We start from the raw sequence: 19,765 nt of genomic DNA, 5'->3' as shown, positions 1-19,765 counted from the left end.
ATTTTTAGAGCTTTGTGGAAATGAAGTGAGATTGGATAGTGTACCAGGAGTTAACATTGATTTTATGGGGTGCACAGCCTGCTTCTGTGCTGTACTGTTCTACGTAGTACAGTACCACATATTCTCCTTAAGCCCATCACTCCTGCTGGGGCATAGGCTGCTGGCAGCAGCTCACCAGAGAACTCCTCCTTCCTGGGCCTGTCTTTCACATTGTCTCCAGGTGCAGCCCATCTTCCAAGATCGTTCCTCTCCCAGGGATGAGGTCATTGGAGCTTCTGTTGGTGTTTCTGCAGCTCTGGTTTTTTACAAGATGGGGTTGCTAGCCCCCTGCCCAATTCTCCTCCTTTTGCAGCTGGGCTTGAGACTGCCCATGGCAGAGTTAGTACCACAGACTGGCTATCTTTAATTGGTCTTGCGAAGGTGAGAATAGATTGAGATTGCTTTGGCCCCACGACCTCTAGTCACTTGATTTGCAAGATGAAACTGTGCTACTGCCAGGGACGGTCAGGTACGGGCCTGATTGATGCTCCAGCGCCGTTCATGTTAAAGGACCATTGGTTTGGCAAGTGGGTTGTTTGGTGAGTGGGATGGGATGGCACAGTAGTGATATTAACCCTCAGTCTATATCCGATTTGTTGCATATTCATTTGATGGCCCTGTCGATCGAGTAGCGGTTAGTGTAATACTAATACAATGCCAGTGACCTGGGTTCAATTCCGACGCTGCCTGTAAGGAATTTTTTCAATCTCCCCATGGCCACATGGGTTTTCTCCAGGAGCTCTGGTTTCCTTGAAGTAACGGTTACTAGGTTAATTGGTCAAATTGGTGTAATTGTGCAGCCTGGGCTCGTTGGACCAGAAGGGCTTGTTACCGTGCTGCATCTCTAAATAGAAACTAACTAATTAAATAAAAGGTGGTGGTGATCCTCCTTCCTAAATTGGTGAAGTCCTGTTGGGGATTATATTTCAGTATTTAGGCTCAGTGACAATGAAGGGGTGGTGAGGTACTTTGAAATCAGTACAGTTTGTGATTCGGAGGTGACACTGCAGGTGGCGCTGTTCCCTTGCTCCTGCTGCTCTTGTCGTCAGTGAGAGTAGAGGTCACCATTTTGTATCTCCAGGTCCAGATGTCTCAAGTAAACCACTTTTGAGGGGAAATTGTCCCTAAACAAGACGCAGTCAGGGGATTTGAATTGGCAGAAAGACCCTCATTAAGTGAAGATGTGGAAGAGGTGTCCTTTCACTAATTAGTGAAGATCCCACTCGGAAACTTGCATTTGAGTTAGTCTCAGGATCTCAGAATCTGTCTTTTGAGGATAGGTGGAGTGAGCTAGGGCTTTTCTCTTTGGAGAGAAAGCAGTTGAGAGCGGACGATTGAGTAAAAGATAATAAGAGTGATAGAGTTGATAACCAGAGATTATTTCTCAGGGTGGACATTGCTATCAGAAGGGAGCATAACTTTAAGGTGTTGGGAGGAAGGTATAGGGGGATGTCAGAGGTAGGTATTTTTACAGAGAATAGTGGGTGCATGAAACATGCTGCTGGGGATGCTGAAGGCCGATATTTGAGGGACATTTACGAGACTCAGACGGGTATGTGGATGAAACATAAATGGAGGGCTATGTAGGAGGGAAGGGTTAGATTGATCTTGGAGCAGATAGTGTTTGTCAAATGTGTTGAAAGGTTTCCTTTATCAGTATGTAAAAGTCACAACAAGAGAGTGTGCGATACTGAATCTGCTGTTAGGAAATGAGACAGGGCAGGTGACAGGTGTTCACGTAGGGCAAACACTTTGCACCTAGTGACCACAATGCATTACTTTCAAAGTAAATATTTAAAAATATAGGTGTGGTCTGTGGGCTGAAATTCTAAATTGGGGTAAGGCCAATTTTGATCGTATCAGAAATGATCCCACAAATGTGGATTGGGGCAGGCTGTTTTTTTTCTCGCACAGATGCACTTGGTAAGGGAGAGGCCTTCAAAAGTGAAATTCTGAGAGTACAAAGCTTATATAAGCCTGTCAGAATAAATGGTAAAGATAACAAGAGTAGGGAGCCTTGGTTTTCAAGAGATATTTAGGCCCTGGTTAGGGGAGAAAAGGAGGTGCATAGCAGGTATAGGCAAGCAAGAACAAATGAGATGCTTTTGAAGGATAAGAAATGCAAGAAAGCACAAGAAAGAAATCAGGAAGGCTAAAAGAATGTATGAAGCTTCTCTAGTCGACAACATGAAGGAGAATCCTAAGGAATTCTACAGTTATGTTAAGAGCAAAAGGATTGCTCATCTGGAAGACCAATAGTAATCCACGTGTGGAGCCAAAACAGATGGGCGAGATCCTAAACAATTTTTTTGCATCTGTATTACTCAGGGTACAGAGAGTCTATAGAAGTGAGGCAAAGCAGCATCAACTTCACGGACCCTGTACAGATTACAGAGGAGGAGGTATCCGGAGGAAAATCAGGATGGATAAATCCCCATGATGTTCCCTCAGACTCTATGGGAGGCAAGTGTAGAAATTGCCGGGGTCCTAGCAGAGATATTTAAATCATCCTTAGTGACAGGAGAGGTGCCAGAGGATTGGAGGACAGCCAATGCTGTTCCACTATTTAAAAAAGGCTTTAAACATAAACCAGGAAATTGTAGGTTAGTGAGTCTGACATCATTTGTGCGAAAGTTAATGGCAGGTATTCTAAGAGAAAGTGTATATATAAGCATCTGAATAGACATGGACTAATTAAGGATAGTCAGCATGGCTTTGTGTGTAGAAGGTCACGTCTAACCAATCTTATAGAGTTTTTGAGGAAGTTACCAGGAAAATGGATGAAGGCAAGGCAGTGAATGTTATCTACATGGACTTTTAGAAGGTACTTGACGATGTGCCGCAAGGGAGGTTGGTCAAAAATGTTCAGTCACCCAGCATTCAAGATGAGGTTGTAAATTGGATGAGACATTGGCTTTGTGGTAGAAACCAGAGTGTGGTATTAGATGGTTGCTTCTCTGATGACCGGAGGCCACTGACTAGTGGTGGGCTGCAGGGATCGGTGCTGGGTCCTTTGTTATTTGTCATCTATATCAACGATCTGGATGATAATGTGGTCAATTGGATTAGTAAATGTGTGGATGATACCAAGACTGGGGGTGTAGTTGACTGCGAGGAAGTCTCTCAAGGCTTGCAGAGGGATCTGCAACAGCTAGAAAAATGGGCTGAGAAGTGGCAAATGGAATTTAATGCAGATAAGTGTGAGGTTTTGCACTTCAGTAGGATCAACCAGGGTAGGTCTTACACAGTGAACAGTAGAGCACTGAGGAGTGTGGTAGAACAAAGGGATCTGGGAATACATGTACATAATTCATTGAAAGTAGCATCACAGTTAGTCAATGTCATAAAGAAAGCTTTTGGCACATTGGCTTTCCTAAATCAATGAACTGAGTTCTGGAGATGGGATGTTACGTTGAAGATGTACAAGACATTGGTGAGGCCTAATTTGGAGTATTGTGTGCAATTTTGGTCACCTACCTACAGGAAAGGTGTAAATAAAATTGAAAGAGTACAGTGAAATGTTACAAGGATGTTGCCAAGTCTGGAGGACCTGAGTTATAAGTGAAGATTGAATAGGTTAGGACTGTATTCCTTAGAATTTAGAAGATTGGGATGAGATTTGATAGAGGTATACAAAATTATGAGGGATATAGATAGGGTTAATGCAAGCAGGCTTTTTCCACTGAGGTTGGGTGGGACTACAACCAGTGATCACAGGTTAAGGGTGAAAGGTGAAAAGTTTAAGAGGAACATGGGAGGAAATTTCTTCACTCAGAGGGTTGAGAGAGTGGAATGAGCTGCCAGCACAAGTGGTGCACACAAGCTCGATTTCAATGCTTAAGAGAAGTTCGGATAGGTACATGGATGGCTGGGGTACGGAGGGCTTTGGCGCAGGTGCAGGTCGATGGGAGTAGGCAGTTTAAATGGTTCTGGCATGGATTAGATATACGAAGGACCTGTTTCTGTGCTGTACTTCTCTATGACACTATCCATATGACCATAAGACATAGGAACAGAATTAGGGCATTTGTTATATTGAGTCTGCACCGCTATTCCATCGTGGCTGATTTATTTTCCTTCACAACCCCACTTTTATGCCTTTTCCCGGTAACCTTGGACATCCTTGCCAATCAAGAACCTATCAATCTCTGCTATAAATTTACCCAATGACTTAACCTCCACAGTTGTCTATGATTCCACAGATACACCACCCTCTGGCTAAAGAAATCCCTCCTTATCTCTCATATCAAAATAATAAAAACTCTGAGCTTCACACATCAAAGTTGCTGGTGAACGCAGCAGGCCAGGCAGCATCTCTAGGAAGAGGTACAGTCGACGTTTCAGGCCAAGACCCTTCATCAGGACTAACTGAAGGAAGAGTTAGTAAGAAATTTGAACTTTCCACCCACTTTCAAATCTCTTACTAGCTCTTCCTTCAGTTAGTCCTGACGAAGGGTCTCAGCCTGAAACGTCGACTGTACCTCCTCCTACAGATGCTGCCTGGTCTGCTGCGTTCAACAGCAACTTTGATGTGTGTTGCTTGAACTTCCAGCATCTGCAGAATTCCTGTTGTTTGCGTTTTTAAAACTCTGAGCTTGTCAGGCTAGATGTTAAGAGCTCTAAAGAAATGGGTTGAATGCCTTGAGAGGCCCTTGGTGGACTGGTGGGATTGGGAAAGGAACACAGATTGAGAGGGAAACCTGAAACTGGAAAACTGGAATACTCATTCCCCATGGTGTCGGGCTGTGGGCCATCCAAGCGCAATATGAATTAAATATATTTGAATTAGATCATTCTCAAGAGTTAGGGGAGAGTGACATCACTTGGGACATTATGTTCCAGTTGTATAAGTCAATGGTGAGGCCACACTTGGAGAACTGTAGACCGATTCTGGTGATCCTGTTATAGGAGCTATGTGGTTAAATTGGAAAGGATTTATGCGGATCTTGCTAGGACTACAGGGCTTGAGGTTCGCCTGGTTATCTTCATTACTTGGAGGGTAGGAGAATGAGGAATGACCTTATAGAAGTTCATAAAATCAATGTGAATACATAAGATGGTTGGTAGCAGTTTTTTCCCAGGGTAAGGAAGACCATGACTGGGGTGCGGGGGGGGGGGGGTCATAGATTTTGATTGAGAGGGGAACTATTTAAAAGGGACCTGAGGGGCAACTTATTCACACTGGGTGGTGAGTACATAAATAAGCTGCCAGAGGAAACTGTTGAGGCAGGTATTATAGTATAATTTCAGAAGCACTTGGATAGGAAAGCTTGCACAGATATGGGACAAACCCAGGAAATTGGGATTAGTGGTGTGTGCACTGTGGTCAGCATGAAATGTTTGGGCCAAAAAGCCTGCATCCAAGCTGGATTGCTCTAAAACACTAAGTCCATGATTGTAAATTAAGATTTTTATTCTCACAAGTCAATGAATATGTTGTAAAAAAATCAATCCCTACTCTGTACAAGATAATTATTATGTGAAGATTTGTGACAAATATGATTATATGATATATATGTACAATATCTGAAATACAACTTATGGAAATGTTTGTTTGATGATGAAATTCAATAAAAAATAAATTACAAAACAAAAGATTCGTATAGCAGACCTAAGGATTATGTAATCATTTGCTCCAGAGCTACAGTACATGATCAAGTAGCTAAAGAGGAATACAGGAGAGAACTGGAGAACGAGCTTGGGCAGAATAACATATGGGAGGTGTGGAGAGGCATAAAGAACATCACTGGCTTCAACCAGCCTAGCGGTAGAGCCTCGGAATGCAGCCATGAATGAGCTAATGAATTAAACCAATTCTTCAATAGGTTCATTTTCGGATCTCCCCCTCCCACTTTCAAATCTCTTACTATCTCTTCGTTCAGTTAGTCCTGACGAAGGGTCTCGGCCCGAAACGTCGACTGTACCTCTTCCTATATATGCTGCCTGGCCTGCTGTGTTCACCAGCAATTCTTTATGCATGTTTCTTCAATAGGTTTGACATGCCCTCCTGTTTACACCCCCCCCCCAGCACACCAGTCCAGGTGGCAAGGCACCCAATGCTCCCTCAGCATCAATGCCTACCCTCCTCCCTCCTCCCCCCTCCAGTTCAACATGTGGATGACCAACACAGGCTACCATTGTCCGCATTCCCTCCTTGTCCTACCATCCACATCTCCACATACCAACTGCTATCGTCTCTGGGCTCTGGGAAACTCAGGCACGGCAAGTCATCGGGACCGGATGGTGTGAACCCCAAGGTCCTGAAGGAGTGTGATGAGCAGCTGTGTGGAGTTCTCCAGTGTGAGTCTCAGCCTAGAAAGGGTCCTAATCATGTGAAAACCAGCATGTGTAGTCCCGGTACCCAAAAGGGGCCAACTGAAAGTTTTAAATGACTACGGTCCAGTGGCCCTGACCTCACACATCATGAAGACCCTAGAGAGGCTGGTCCTGGCTCACTTCCAACCCCTGGTCAGATCAGCCCTTGATCCCCTGCAGTTTGCCTACCAGGAGCACATTGGAGTCGACAATGCTGTCATCACCTGCTGAAACAGAGCCTACCACAAACAAGAGAAAATCTGCAGATGCTGGAAATCCAAGTAACATACATAAAATGCTGGAGGAACTCAGCAGGCCAGGCAGCATCTATGGAAAAGAGTACAGTCAACATTTCGGGCCGAAACCCTTCAGCAGGACTACTACCATTTGGATAAGCAGGGCAGAACTGCAAGGATCATGTTTTTTTGCTTCTTCAAGTGCCTTCAATACCATACTGCCCTCATTGCTGGAGGAAGAGCTCCGTTCAATGCAGGTTGGCAATTCCTAGATAATGGACTTCCTGACTAGCAGAAACAGTTTGTGCGGCTTCAGAGCTGTGTGTCAGACATGGCTATAAGCAGCACTGGGGCCCCACAGGGGACTCTATTGGCTCCCTTCCTGTTTACCCTGTATACCTCGGATGTTAGATACAAGACTGAGTCATGTCATCTGCTGAAGTTCTCTGATGACTCAGCAATAGTTGGGTGTATAAAGGGAGGGCGGGAGGATGAATACAGGGCCCTGGTGGAGGACTTTGTCAAATGGTGCAAGCTGAGTCATCTCCAGCTCAACATCAGTAAGACAAAGGAGACGGTGATGGACTTTAGAAAGACTAAGCCTGCACTGCTCCCTGTGACTATTGATGGTGAGGGCATGGATGTGGTGAGGATCTACAAGTACCTGGGGGTCAACCTGGATGATAGACTTGAGTGGAGCACCAACACAGAGGGTGTGTACAAGAAGGACCAGAGTCACCTCTACTTTCCAAGGAGACCGAGGTCCTTTGGAGAATGCAGGCCTCTCCTTCACATGTTCTACCAGTCTATTGTCACCAGTACAATCTTCTATGTGGTAGCGTGCTGGGGCAATGGCATTAGTACGGGTAATGCCAACAGGCTTAATAACTTTGCCTCCAACTTCCACCCTGCCCTCAAATGTACCCGGTCCATTGCCGACACCTCCCTCCCCTTTCTCGATCTGTATCTCTGGAAACAGCTTATCTGCTGATGTCTATTATAAACCCACTGACTCCCACCACCACCTAGACTATTCCTCTTCCCACCCTGTTACCTGTAAAAATGCCATCCTCCTTCTCTCAATTCCTCCATCTCTGCTGCATCCACTCTCAGGATGAGGCTTTTCATTCCAGAATGAAAGAGATACCCTCCTTCTTCAAAGAATGGGGCTTCCTTTCCTCCACCATCAAAACTGCATCTTAACTCACCTCAACTGCATTTTTTCCATTTTGCACATGTCCGTCCTCACCCCATGCTCTCACCACCCCACCAGGGATAGGGTTCCTCTTGTCCTCACCTACCACCCCACCAGCTTTCACGTCCAACACATAATTCTCCATAACTTCCGCCATCTCCAATGCGATCCTACCAGCAAGCACATCTTTTCCATGTTCTGCTTTCCGTAAGGATCGCTCCCTATGCAACTCCCTTTTCCATTCATTCCTCCCCACTGATCTCCCTCCCAGCACTTGTCCTTGCATGTGGAACACCTGTCCCTACACCTCCTCCCTCACTACCATTCAGGGCCCCAAACAGTTCTTCCAGGTGAGGCGACACTTCACCTGTGAGTCTTTTGGGGTCATATACTCTATCCGGTGCTCCCAGACTGGCCTCCTGTATATCGGTGAGACCAGACATAGATCCCCTTCACTAAGCACCTATGCTCCGCCTGCCAGAAAAAGTGGGAACTCCCAGTGGCCACCCATTTTAATTCCACTTCCCATTCTGGCATGTCAGTCCATGGCCTTCTCTACTGTCATGATGAGGTCACACTCAGGTTGGAGGAGCAACAATTTATATTCTATCCCAATAGCCTCTGAACAGAGGGCATGAAAATCCATTTCTTGAACTTCTAGTAATGCCCTCCCCCTTCACCATTCCCCATTCTCTCTCTCACCTTATCTCCTTTCCTGCCCATCACCTTCCTTTGGTGCAGCTCTGCCTTTTCTTCCTTCCATGGCCTTCTGTGCTCTCCTATCAGATTCCCCTGTTCTCCAGCCTTGTATCTCTTTCACTAATCAACTTCACAGCTCCGTACTTCACCCCTCCCCCCTCCCGGTCTCACTTATCACCTTGTGTTTCTTCCTCCCTTCCCCCTCACCTTTTCACTCTGACTCCTCATCTTTTTTTCCAAATAGGTTTATTTCATGACAGGGAAATGTATCCAATATACATCCTGAAAATCTTTTCTTCACAAACATCCACAAAACAGAGGACTGCCCCAAAGAATGAATGACAGTTAAATGGTAGAACCCCAAAAGTCCCCCCAGCTCCCCCCTCTCATGCACAAGCAGCAGCAAGGCAACAACCCCCCCACCAGCAAAAAGCATTAGCACCCTCCACTGAGCACTCAAGCATGCAGCAAAGCATCAATAAAGACATAGACTTGCAGTACCCCAAAGACTACTCGTTCATCCAACATCCCCATCCCCCTCTCTCTCCCTAACAAGGAAAAAAGATGTATCCGCATTTCACAGCAAGAGGGAGACATAACATACAACTCGCTGATTTGCGATGTTAAAAGTCTGGGTGCGTTGCTTTTTCTGAGCTCTGCACCCAGAGTTTGTCCCCAGAGAAACATAGAAACATAGAAAATAGGTGCAGGAGTAGGCCATTCGGCCCTTCGAGCCTGCACCGCCATTTATTATGATCATGGCTGATCATCCAACTCAGAACCCCGCCCCAGCCTTCCCTCCATACCCCCTGATCCCCGTAGCCACAAGGGCCATATCTAACTCCCTCTTAAATATAGCCAATGTACTGGCCTCAACTGCTTCCTGTGGCAGAGAATTCCACAGATTCACCACTCTCTGAGTGAAGAAGTTTTTCCTAATCTCGGTCCTAAAAGGCTTCCCCTTTATCCTCAAACTGTGACCCCTCGTTCTGGACTTCCCCAACATCGGGAACAATCTTCCTGCATCTAGCCTGTCCAATCCCTTTAGGATTTTATACGTTTCAATCAGATCCCCCCTCAATCTTCTAAATTCCAACAAGTACAAGCCCAGTTCATCCAGTCTTTCTTCATATGAAAGTCCTGCCATCCCAGGAATCAATCTGGTGAACCTTCTTTGTACTCCCTCTATGGCAAGGATGTCTTTCCTCAGATTAGGGGACCAAAACTGCACTCAATACTCCAGGTGTGGTCTCACCAAGGCCTTGTACAACTGCAGTAGTACCTCCCTGCTCCTGTACTCAAATCCTCTCGCTATAAATGCCAGCATACCATTCGCCTTTTTCACCGCCTGCTGTACCTGCATGCCCACTTTCAATGACTGGTGTATAATGACACCCAGGTCTCGTTGCACCTCCCCTTTTCCTAATCGGCCACCATTCAGATAATAATCTGTTTTCCTATTTTTGCTACCAAAGTGGATAACTTCACATTTATCCACATTAAATTGCATCTGCCATGAATTTGCCCACTCACCCAACCTATCCAAGTCACTCCGCATCCTCTTAGCATCCTCCTCACAGCTAACACTGCCACCCAGCTTCGTGTCATCCGCAAACTTGGAGATGCTGCATTTAATTCCCTCATCCAAGTCATTAATATATATTGTAAACAACTGGGGTCCCAGCACTGAGCCTTGCGGTACCCCACTAGTCACCGCCTGCCATTCTGAAAAGGTCCCGTTTATTCCCACTCTTTGCTTCCTGTCTGCTAACCAATTCTCCATCCACATCAATACCTTACCCCCAATACCATGTGCTTTAAGTTTGCACACTAATCTCCTGTGTGGGACCTTGTCAAAAGCCTTTTGAAAATGCAAATATACCACATACACTGGTTCCCCCCTATCCACTCTACTAGTTACATCCTCAAAAAATTCAATGAGATTCGTCAGACATGATTTTCCCTTCACAAATCCATGTTGACTTTGTCCGATGATTTCACTGCTTTCCAAATGTGCTGTTATCACATCTTTGATAACTGACTCCAGCAGTTTCCCCACCACCGACGTTAGGCTAACCGGTCTATAATTCCCCGGTTTCTCTCTCCCTCCTTTTTTAAAAAGTGGGGTTACATTAGCCACCCTCCAATCCTCAGGAACTAGTCCAGAATCTAACGAGTTTTGAAAAATTATCACTAATGCATCCACTATTTCTTGGGCTACCTCCTTAAGCACTCTAGGATGCAGACCATCTGGCCCTGGGGATTTATCTGCCTTCAATCCCTTCAATTTACCTAACACCACTTCCCTACTAACAAATATTTCACTCAGTTCCTCCATCTCACTGGACCCTCTGTCCCCTACTATTTCTGGGAGATTATTTATGTCCTCCTTAGTGAAGACAGAACCAAAGTAATTATTCAATTGGTCTGCCATGTCCTTGCTCCCCATAATCAATTCACCTGTTTCTGTCTGTAGGGGACCTACATTTGTCTTTACCAGTCTTTTCCTTTTTACATACCTATAAAAGCTTTTACAGTCAGTTTTTATGTTCCCTGCCAGTTTTCTCTCATAATCTTTTTTCCCCTTCCTAATTAAGCCCTTTGTCCTCCTCTGCTGAACTCTGAATTTCTCCCAGTCCTCAGGTGAGCCACTTTCTCTGGCTAATTTGGACAGCTCTTTGGACACACAAACCACGGCAGCTAATCCGCTGTTCTCCCGCGATGTTTCAGTCAGGGGCACCGGCCTAGAATCAGCATGTCTCCAGAGCCACGAAAATCAGGAACCCTGAAGATCTGGTAGTCTTCCTGGCCACATCCTTGTTTTATCAAAAAGTGGCTGGTTGTGAGGTTCTGGGAGCAGGTCCCATTCCTGCAAAGAACTGAAGGCAGAGTGTAACTCCAGGTCAGGGCTTTCAAAAGAATCTGGAAAAGAAAAATAAGAGATATCAAAGATAGAAATAGGGCTGTTTCCAAAGATGCAAGCAACGGATGAAAGATCTCGGCCCGAAATGTCGACTATAGTCTTTTCCAGAGATGCTGCCCAGCCTGCTGAGTTCCTCCAACATTTCATGTGTGTTGCTTGGATTTCCAGCATTTGCAGATTTTCTCTTGTTTGAGGCTTAAAAAGCTGATTAGAAAGGCTGGCTCTGTTATAGGAGTCAAACTGGACACACTGGAGACTGTGGTAGAACAAAGGACCCTACAGAAATCCTGGCAATTCTAGATAATGTTTCTCACCCTCTGCCTGCCACCTTGGCTGAATAGAGGAGCGCTTTTAGTTATACACTCAAGGCCAATTTATACTTCTACGTCAAATCTACGCTGTACCCTGCACCATAGCCTGACGCGCACCTCCCCAAAAATGTAACTACTCATCGCAGCGATGCAGACCGCAACAACTGTGATTGACCCGCTTGGTAGCATCGCATTTCCTCCTACACTGCAATAGCTTCCCATTGGGTGACCGAAGGGCAGGGAAGGAACTCTGGCTGCAATGCTTTCTATAAAGCTTTACAGACCTCCAAAATTATGGAGGACCCTGTGCTTGATGCCAGTTTGTAGCTAGCTTGTTGACTTCCACCTGAAGCTAAAACTCAAATGGTGATTGCCAGTCTCTGAGTATACTGTGCGTACACTGATGCGAAATAAACGGTTGGAGACAATGAACCAAATCGTCAAATCTACCTGCTGACATCCAAAAATATTTGAAATGCATTTCCTCGTCCATGTCTCTCAGTGGCCGGACAAACCATTGTTTGAAGTTTGAGTTTCTTTGTGTTGAGTTTCACAATGGCATAGAAACCCCAACTAACGTTTTGGCGGTGAATTGCAGAGCGACGCAGACACACCAATGCACAAGTATAAATGCTCACAACGGTGTAGGCTACTACGCAGAAGTATGTCAGCCCTAAGACAACAGCGCTGCTCCATAGAGCATTATATGAAGTCATTCATAGGGCCATTAGGCTCTACAGTGAATTAACCTATAGCCAGGGAGGTGATAACCCCCTCCTGTTAGACTGTTGAGGTTTTTTTTATTCTTTCTTACTTCTCTTCTAATATTTGTCTATCTGTGCATTAGTAATACTACTGTGACACTGTGATTTCCTTTGAGATCAACAAAGTTTCTATCAAATAAAGTCAATTCAATTTATTAAGTTCTATCAAACTTTCAAATCTCCCGCCTTGAACTCATTAAACAGAATATGGACAAACACGAGAAAATCTGCAGATGCTGGAAATTCAAGCAACACACATCAAAGTTGCTGGTGAACGCAGCAGGCCAGGCAGCATCTCTAGGAAGAGGTACAGCCGACGTTTCAGGCCAAGACCCTTCGTCAGGACAAACAGAATATGGGTGTTGCCCAAACGCTTAAGTATTTACAGGGCTACGTCACATCAGCCAATCAGAACAGTCGTTGGCCGTGTTTTTCCAACCTTACTCTTGGAGATTCACGCAATCATATTCCAGTTGACCAATCGGAAGGCAACTGTATTGCCGTATGACCAACCTGTTATTTTCAGCCAATCAGAGTTGAACTGCTCTGTGAATGGTTGTAGTTCATCTAGTGTAGGTAAAATAATCCAATCACAGCCTGATATTGAATTGACAGACGTTTAGAGTGAGCCAATAAAAGAGAAGGGTTAGCCCGGCCAAGAGGGCGGGGCGCGTTTCAAATGCGAGGCGGGCTGTTTGACAGTTGGTGTGTGGAGTCAGGCTTGCCCCAACATGGAAGCCGCGTCGAGCCGCTTCGCCGAGCGCTACAAGACGGCGGGGCTCAGCGTGGAGGCGCTGCGGGTGAAGAGGGCACGGCGCCGCTCGGCTGCGCAGAAGGAGAACAGGGAACGCGCCTTCCGCAAGAGCCGGCGCTTCGAACCGCCGCTGCCGCCGCCGGCTGAGGAGGCCGAGCCGCCAGCGAGTGAGTACCCGGGCGGGTGGGGAAATCCCTGCTGCCTCTTGGCCCTTCGATAAGAGGGTTACCCTCGCCTCCTGTAATGGATTTCACCTCAGGGCGCCTATAAACTCAATAAACAGATTGCTATGTAGCGTCTGTGGCAACAGACCTGTTACCGCCGTTTCGATTTGCCTCGCTTCATCTGTGAGTGGGGGGAGGGTCCGGGTCAAAGCAGGAGATGATAGGTGGAGCCAGGTGACGTGTGGATGATTGGCAGGGGAATCATGCTGGTGGGTGGGTGGGGTCGATGGTGACTGATCGATGGAGGAAGAAACATTCCAGGCTTGATCTTCTGCTTCATTTTCACCTCCCTGCATTGTGTTCGGTTCCTCAAGTATCTCCTCCTGAATTCATGTCTTAAGGGGTGGAGAGTTTGATCGACTGGTCATCCTCGGTGAACCAAGACACTGTGAAACTAGATGAAGGTAGATGTTGTCCATGTGGACTTTGGTAATTCTTTTATGCTTGTAAAGTGTAGAAACAGCGGCTTGGGACCACTGCATCGCTGACCTTTGTATCTATCTGTCCCTATCCCATTTACCTGCATCAATTGTATGAACACAGGAACACACCTGTATCGTTGGTCACTTAAAGACATGAATTCAGGAGGGGATGCTTGAAAAACCGAACTCAATGCAGGGAGGTGAAACTAAAGCAGAAGATCAAGCCTGGAATGTTTCTTCCTCCATCCATCAGTCACCATCGACACCCCTCTCTCTCTCCCCAGCATGATTCCCCTGCCAACCATCCACACCTCTCGTCATAGAGCACAGGAACAGACTATTTGGCCCACAGTTTTGTAACAAACCAGCTAAAGTGCCTATCAGAAACACTCAAGCACTAATCCCAACAACCTGCACCATACCTATATTCCTTCATCTTCCTCACATTCAAATCTAATGTATTTGCCCCTGCCATCATACCAGGCAGTACATTCCGGACATCCTCCCTGTCCCTCACTTCCACCCCCCACCACCTTCAATGCATGCCCTCTGGTATTAGACATTTCAACTCTGGGAAACAGATACTCCACCTACTTGATCTATGCCTTCCCATAATCTTATAAACCTCTGTCATATCTCCTTCAGCCTCCAACAGTCCACAGAAAACAATCCAGGTTTATCCATCTTCTGATAATCCAGGCAGCGTCCTGGTAAACCTCTACTGCACCATCTCCAAAGCCTCAACATCCTTCCTATAGTGGGGCGACCAGCTTTTAACAAGGTCCAGAACATTAGCCACATGGGATCGGAGCTGTTTTGAAAAACAGGGCCTAAAATTGGCTTGAAGATTGGTAGAGGGTGGCTTTGCTGACTGACTCGAGTAACCAGCAGCATACTGAAGGGACACTTGTTTGTCATATATAATTGACTTGGATAAAAATGGATGGTATGATAAGTCAGTCCGGATGATACGGAAGTCGATAGTCATATATAGTGAACAGTGTTTAAGGATGCTGTAGGGGGTCATTTATACTAGAAAATTGGTTGAAGTGGTGGCAGGAGATATTTAACCAGGCCATGTGCAATAAATGCCAGAGTTTTTGGTGATACAAGTGAATAGGGTAATGAAGTAAGTTTCACATCACTGAGTACAAGAGTTGCATGAGTACATGTTGCAGCTGTATAAAACAGGCTGCGTGTAGAGTATATACACTGCAGGAAGGATGTGGTAGCAATCGTGTAAAAGAGATGCACTGAGAGTGGAGAGCTTTAGTTACAAAGAGAGACTGGACTGGCTGGGCTGCTCTCATTAAATACGAGAGAACACAAAGCGTTTATAGACCTGACAGCATAACCCTTCAGGAATCTTGCGATAAGATCCACATCATCCCGTTAGTGTGCGTCCCGCCTGCGCCCTGCATATATACATCATAACAAATAAGCAACCCACGAATGACCAGTAGAGCGGCATTGGCCAGCTCCATGCGAGAAAGTCCCAAAGTCAAAATGGCTGACTTTATAGAAATTTAAAAGGTTGAGGGTAGAAAGTCTGTTTCCCAAGGTAGGCTAGGTTTAAGTGGTGGGGGGGGAGAAATGTAAGAGATCCAAGGGAAAGTCTTTCCTTGGAACAGTGGTTTCCAAAGTGGGTATCACCTGCCCCGAAGTTTCTAAGGAACTATAAAGGTAAAGAGGGTAGTGGGGGGAGTGCACTCAGTAACAAGGGTGGCTACTGGCAGATTACAGGCCTATTTTAAGAAAGTAATTACAGTGGACATATTGGGACCAATGCACTTTGGCCCAATTAAGCAGCTGCCCACTTAGCTGAAGCTTCATAGAAAAGTTTTAAAAAGACAGACTACTGTTAACTGAGTTTTTAAAAATTGTGTATTTTAAACAAATTGCAGGATCAATTTCAACATTACCAATAGTACTGCAGTACTATAAAACTTTGTAATAGTTATTGATGGTGGAATTCAAACGTGTGCTGCCATGCTCTTTTGACTGTAAATGAACGAAATCAGCACACAGTGCAGACAATGGAGCCTTCCTGCATGAAGTAGTGTCAAAAATCACTGCTTCTAGTCGGTGTTGGTCAGCCTAGATAAATAACATAACACAAGCGTACATAACTGATGCTATTTAAAAACACGGTCTAGTGTCTAAGCCACACAGGGGCACGTAACTAATACAAGTTAGTAACTGTTGCATCCCCCTTGTAAATTTCACAATGATTGGTGATACCTTAGTTCTTCGTAGTTTCTTACTTGAGTTGTAAAATAGTTTTATTTTCACTCCCAGCAGTTTCTGCAGTAAAGCAGTTCTGAATTGTCGTGTTGCTTACTTCTCACCAATTATCAGTGACAAATATCACTGCATTTTGAACACACATGTATGTACCTGACACTAGTTGGAAACTATTCAGCAGCAGTTAGCTGTCCCAACTAAGCAGTGTAGTGTCCAAAATAAACAGAAAGCTGGCTATTTTCTTGGTTAGTTTTTGTTCTTTCAGAGTTGACCCAAATAGTGGCTTCAATTAATCGGAATGCACTGTATTTGTCACTTCACTGCTTTGAATCTGCAGTTCCTATTTTCCTTCACTGCATCATAAAACAAATTCTTTATAGTTTGTATGTAATGGCCAGAAAGATGGGGAAGCTGTGGATGTGGTCTGACATCAAAGGGGAGAGTAATCCAAAATAGTTTAGGAGCCACTACTGTTATAGGGGATAGTGGAGGCAGAAGCAGTTGTTGGAGAAGAATAGAACATTGACAATATGGCATAGAATGGGGCTTTTGGCCAAGCCCAGACAATATAAACCTCTTCCACGCTCACTCTACCCTTTCCTCCTACACAGTCCATAGCCCTCTGTTTTTCTTGCATTGATGTGCCAATCTCAGTCTTTTAAATGTCTGTGTAAAAGAAAACCTACCTCTGACATCTCCTCTAATTTTTCCTCCACTCACCTTTAAATGGTATCTTCTGGTATCTGTCACTGCTGCTCTTGGAAAAAGGTGCTGCATACTCTATATCTTATACATAGACATATAGATTTATAGAACAATACAGCACAGGAACATGCCCTTCGGTCCACTCTATCAAGTCACCTCCTCTTCTGTCCCTCCGCTCAGCCTTTCCTCATAAGATGTTCTCTAATCCAAGCAGTATGCTGGTAGATGTCCTCTGCATCCACTAAAGCTTCAGTATCCTCCCTATAATAAGGTGACCAGAACTGAACCTGGTCTAACCTGAATTTTACAGAGCTACAAAATTACTCATGACTCTTCAATTCATTTCCCCATTAATGAAGGTGAACACACCATAGAGCACCTTAACCAGTCTATCAACTTGGTCACTAAGATCCCTCCATTCCTCCACACTGCTAAGAATTGTGCAGTTAGCTTTGTTTCTGGCTTTCAAGTTCAATCTTCCAAAGTGTATCACTTCACTGTTTACTTGACCGACCACATGACTTTCTAAATGAGCCTACACCTTGCTAAAATCCATAAGATTAATGCATGTCTTATGGGGCTAGTGTGAGTGAGCTAGGACATTACATAAGAACAAGAAATGGGAGTAGGAATAGGCCATCTGGCTGGTCGAGCCTGCTCCACCATTCAATAAGATCATGGCTGATCTGGCCATGGACTTGCCTCCACCTACCTGCTATGCGAAAATCTATCCAATCTTAAGTATATTTCCTGAAGGAGCCTCCACCACTTCATTGGGCAGAGAATCCCACAAATTCAGCACTCTCTGGGGAAAGCAGTTCATCTTCATCTCCATCCTAAAGTGAGTGAGTGGGCCAGTGAAGGAGTGGAGCTTTGAGGCTTCGACGAGAAGAGACGGAGGACGAGCTTGCTCCCAATTGGGCTTTACAATGCCTCCCAAGATAGTGATGTCCCTCTCATGTGAGATGTGGCAGTCTTGGGAGAGCTCCCCTCCCCCACAGAGTCACATCTGCCAGAAATGCATGCGGCTGGGCGATATGGAAGACCGTGTAAGGAATCTGGAGCAGCAGCTGGATGACTTTTGACTCAAAAGGGAGAATGAGGCAGTCACAGATAAGAGCTACAGGGAGGTAGTCACACCTAGGCTGTCGGAAGCAGGTTGTTGGGTGACAGTCACACACAGTCAGAGGGGGGAAAGCAAGGGTGAGTAGACAGGTAGTGCAGAGCACCCCTGTAGTCATTTTCCTGAATAATAAGTATACCATCCTGGATACTGTTGGTGGGGACGACCAACCAGGTGTGAGCCATGGTGGCAGGGCCTCCGGCACTGAGTCTGACCCTGTGGTGCAGAAGGGTGGGACGGAGAAGAGGAGAGCTGTCATCATTGGGGACTCTATAGTCGGGAGCAGACAGGAGATTTTGTGGACATGAGAAGGACACCCGCGTGGTTTGCTGCCTCCTGGGTGCCAGGGTCCGGGATGTCTCTGACCAGGTGCACGACATCCTGGTATGAGAGGGAAAGCGACCAGAAGTTGTGATACATGTTGGTACCAAAGACATAGGCAGGAAGAGGGATGAGGTCCTGAAGTATGAGTTTTGGGAACTAGGCAGAAGGCTGAAGAACAGGACCTCAAGGGTGGCGTTCTCAGGATTGCTGCCAGTGCTACATGATAGTGATGGTAAGAATTGGAGCAGATGGCAGTTGAATGCATGGCTGAGGAGTTGGTGCAGGAGGCAGGGTTTTAGATTTTTGGATCATTGGGATCTCTTCTGGGGAAGGTGGGACCTGTACAGATTGGATGGGTTGCACCTGAACTCGGGGGATTGATATCCTTGCAGGTAAGTTTGCTAGCATGGTTTGGGAGGGTTTAAACTAATTTGCAAGGGGTATGGGACCCAGAGTGACAGAGCAGTAAAAGAAGTGCATGGAGTAAAGCCAGATCTAACATATAGAGAGGGTTTGAGGAAAGAGAAGTAGAATAAATGGTGTAAAGACAGTAAGGTAGAAGGGCTAAAGTGCATGTACTTCAATGCAAGAAGCATCAGGAACAAAGGTGATGAACTGAGAGCTTGGATACATACATGGAATTATGATGTAGTGGCCATTACAGAGACTTGGCTGGCACCAGGGCAGGAATGGATTCTCAATATTCCTGGACTTCAGTGCTTTAAAAGGAATAGAGAGGGGGGGAAATGGGAGGAGGGGTGGCATTACTGGTCAGGGATACTATTACAGCTACAGAAAGGGTGAGTAATGTAGCAGGATCCTCTTTTGAGTCAGTATGGGTGGAAGTCAGAAACAGGAAGGGAGCAGTTACTCTATTGGGAGTATTCTATAGGCCCCCTGGTAGCAGCAGAGATACCGAGGAGCAGATTGGAAGGCAGATTTTGGAAAGGTGCAAAAATAACAGGGTTGTTATCATGGGTGACTTTAACTTCCCTAATATTGATTGGCACCTGATTAGTTCCAATGGTTTAGACAGGGCAGAGTTTGTTAAGTGTGTCCGGGACAGATTCCCATCACAGTATGTTGACAGGCCGACTAGGGGGAATGTCATACTGGATCTGGTATTAGGTAACGAACCAGGTCAGGTCACAGATCTCTCAGTGGGTGAGCATATGGGGGACAGTGACCACCGCTCCCTGGCCTTTAGTATTATCATGGAAAATGATAGAATCAGAGAGGACAGGAAAATTTTTAATTGGGGAAGGGCAAATTATGAGGCTATAAGGCCAGAACTTGTGAGTGTGAATTGGGATGATGTTTTTGCAGGGAAATGTACTATGGACATGTGGTCGATGTTTAGGGATCTTTTGCAGGATGTTACGGATAAATTTGTCCCAGTGAGGAAGATAAAGAATGGTAGGGTGAGGGAACCATAGGTGACAAGCGAGGTGGAAAATCTAGTCAGGTGGAAGAAGGCAGCATACATG

The 19,765-nt window shown here is 45.6% G+C and overlaps 1 protein-coding gene across 2 annotated transcripts in view; it reads left to right on the top strand.

Moving 5' to 3' along the window:
- The first annotated feature begins 13,157 nt into the window (after window positions 1-13,157).
- dlgap5 (discs, large (Drosophila) homolog-associated protein 5) overlaps window positions 13,158-19,765 on the top strand; it is a 67,237-nt gene continuing 60,629 nt past the window's right edge. The window contains exon 1 of one of the 2 annotated variants that reach the window (XM_072273071.1): window positions 13,158-13,403. In XM_072273071.1, the coding sequence (XP_072129172.1) occupies window positions 13,214-13,403 (190 nt within the window). In that variant the 5' untranslated portion in view covers window positions 13,158-13,213. The remainder of the gene's footprint in view (window positions 13,404-19,765) is intronic. The other variant, XM_072273070.1, reaches the window with a different exon arrangement.

Source organism: Mobula birostris, chromosome 11 (assembly GCF_030028105.1).
Source record: "Mobula birostris isolate sMobBir1 chromosome 11, sMobBir1.hap1, whole genome shotgun sequence".
NCBI lineage: Eukaryota > Metazoa > Chordata > Chondrichthyes > Myliobatiformes > Myliobatidae > Mobula > Mobula birostris.
Note: the sequence above shows the minus strand (reverse complement) of the source record. Positions and strands in the feature narration are given on the sequence as shown.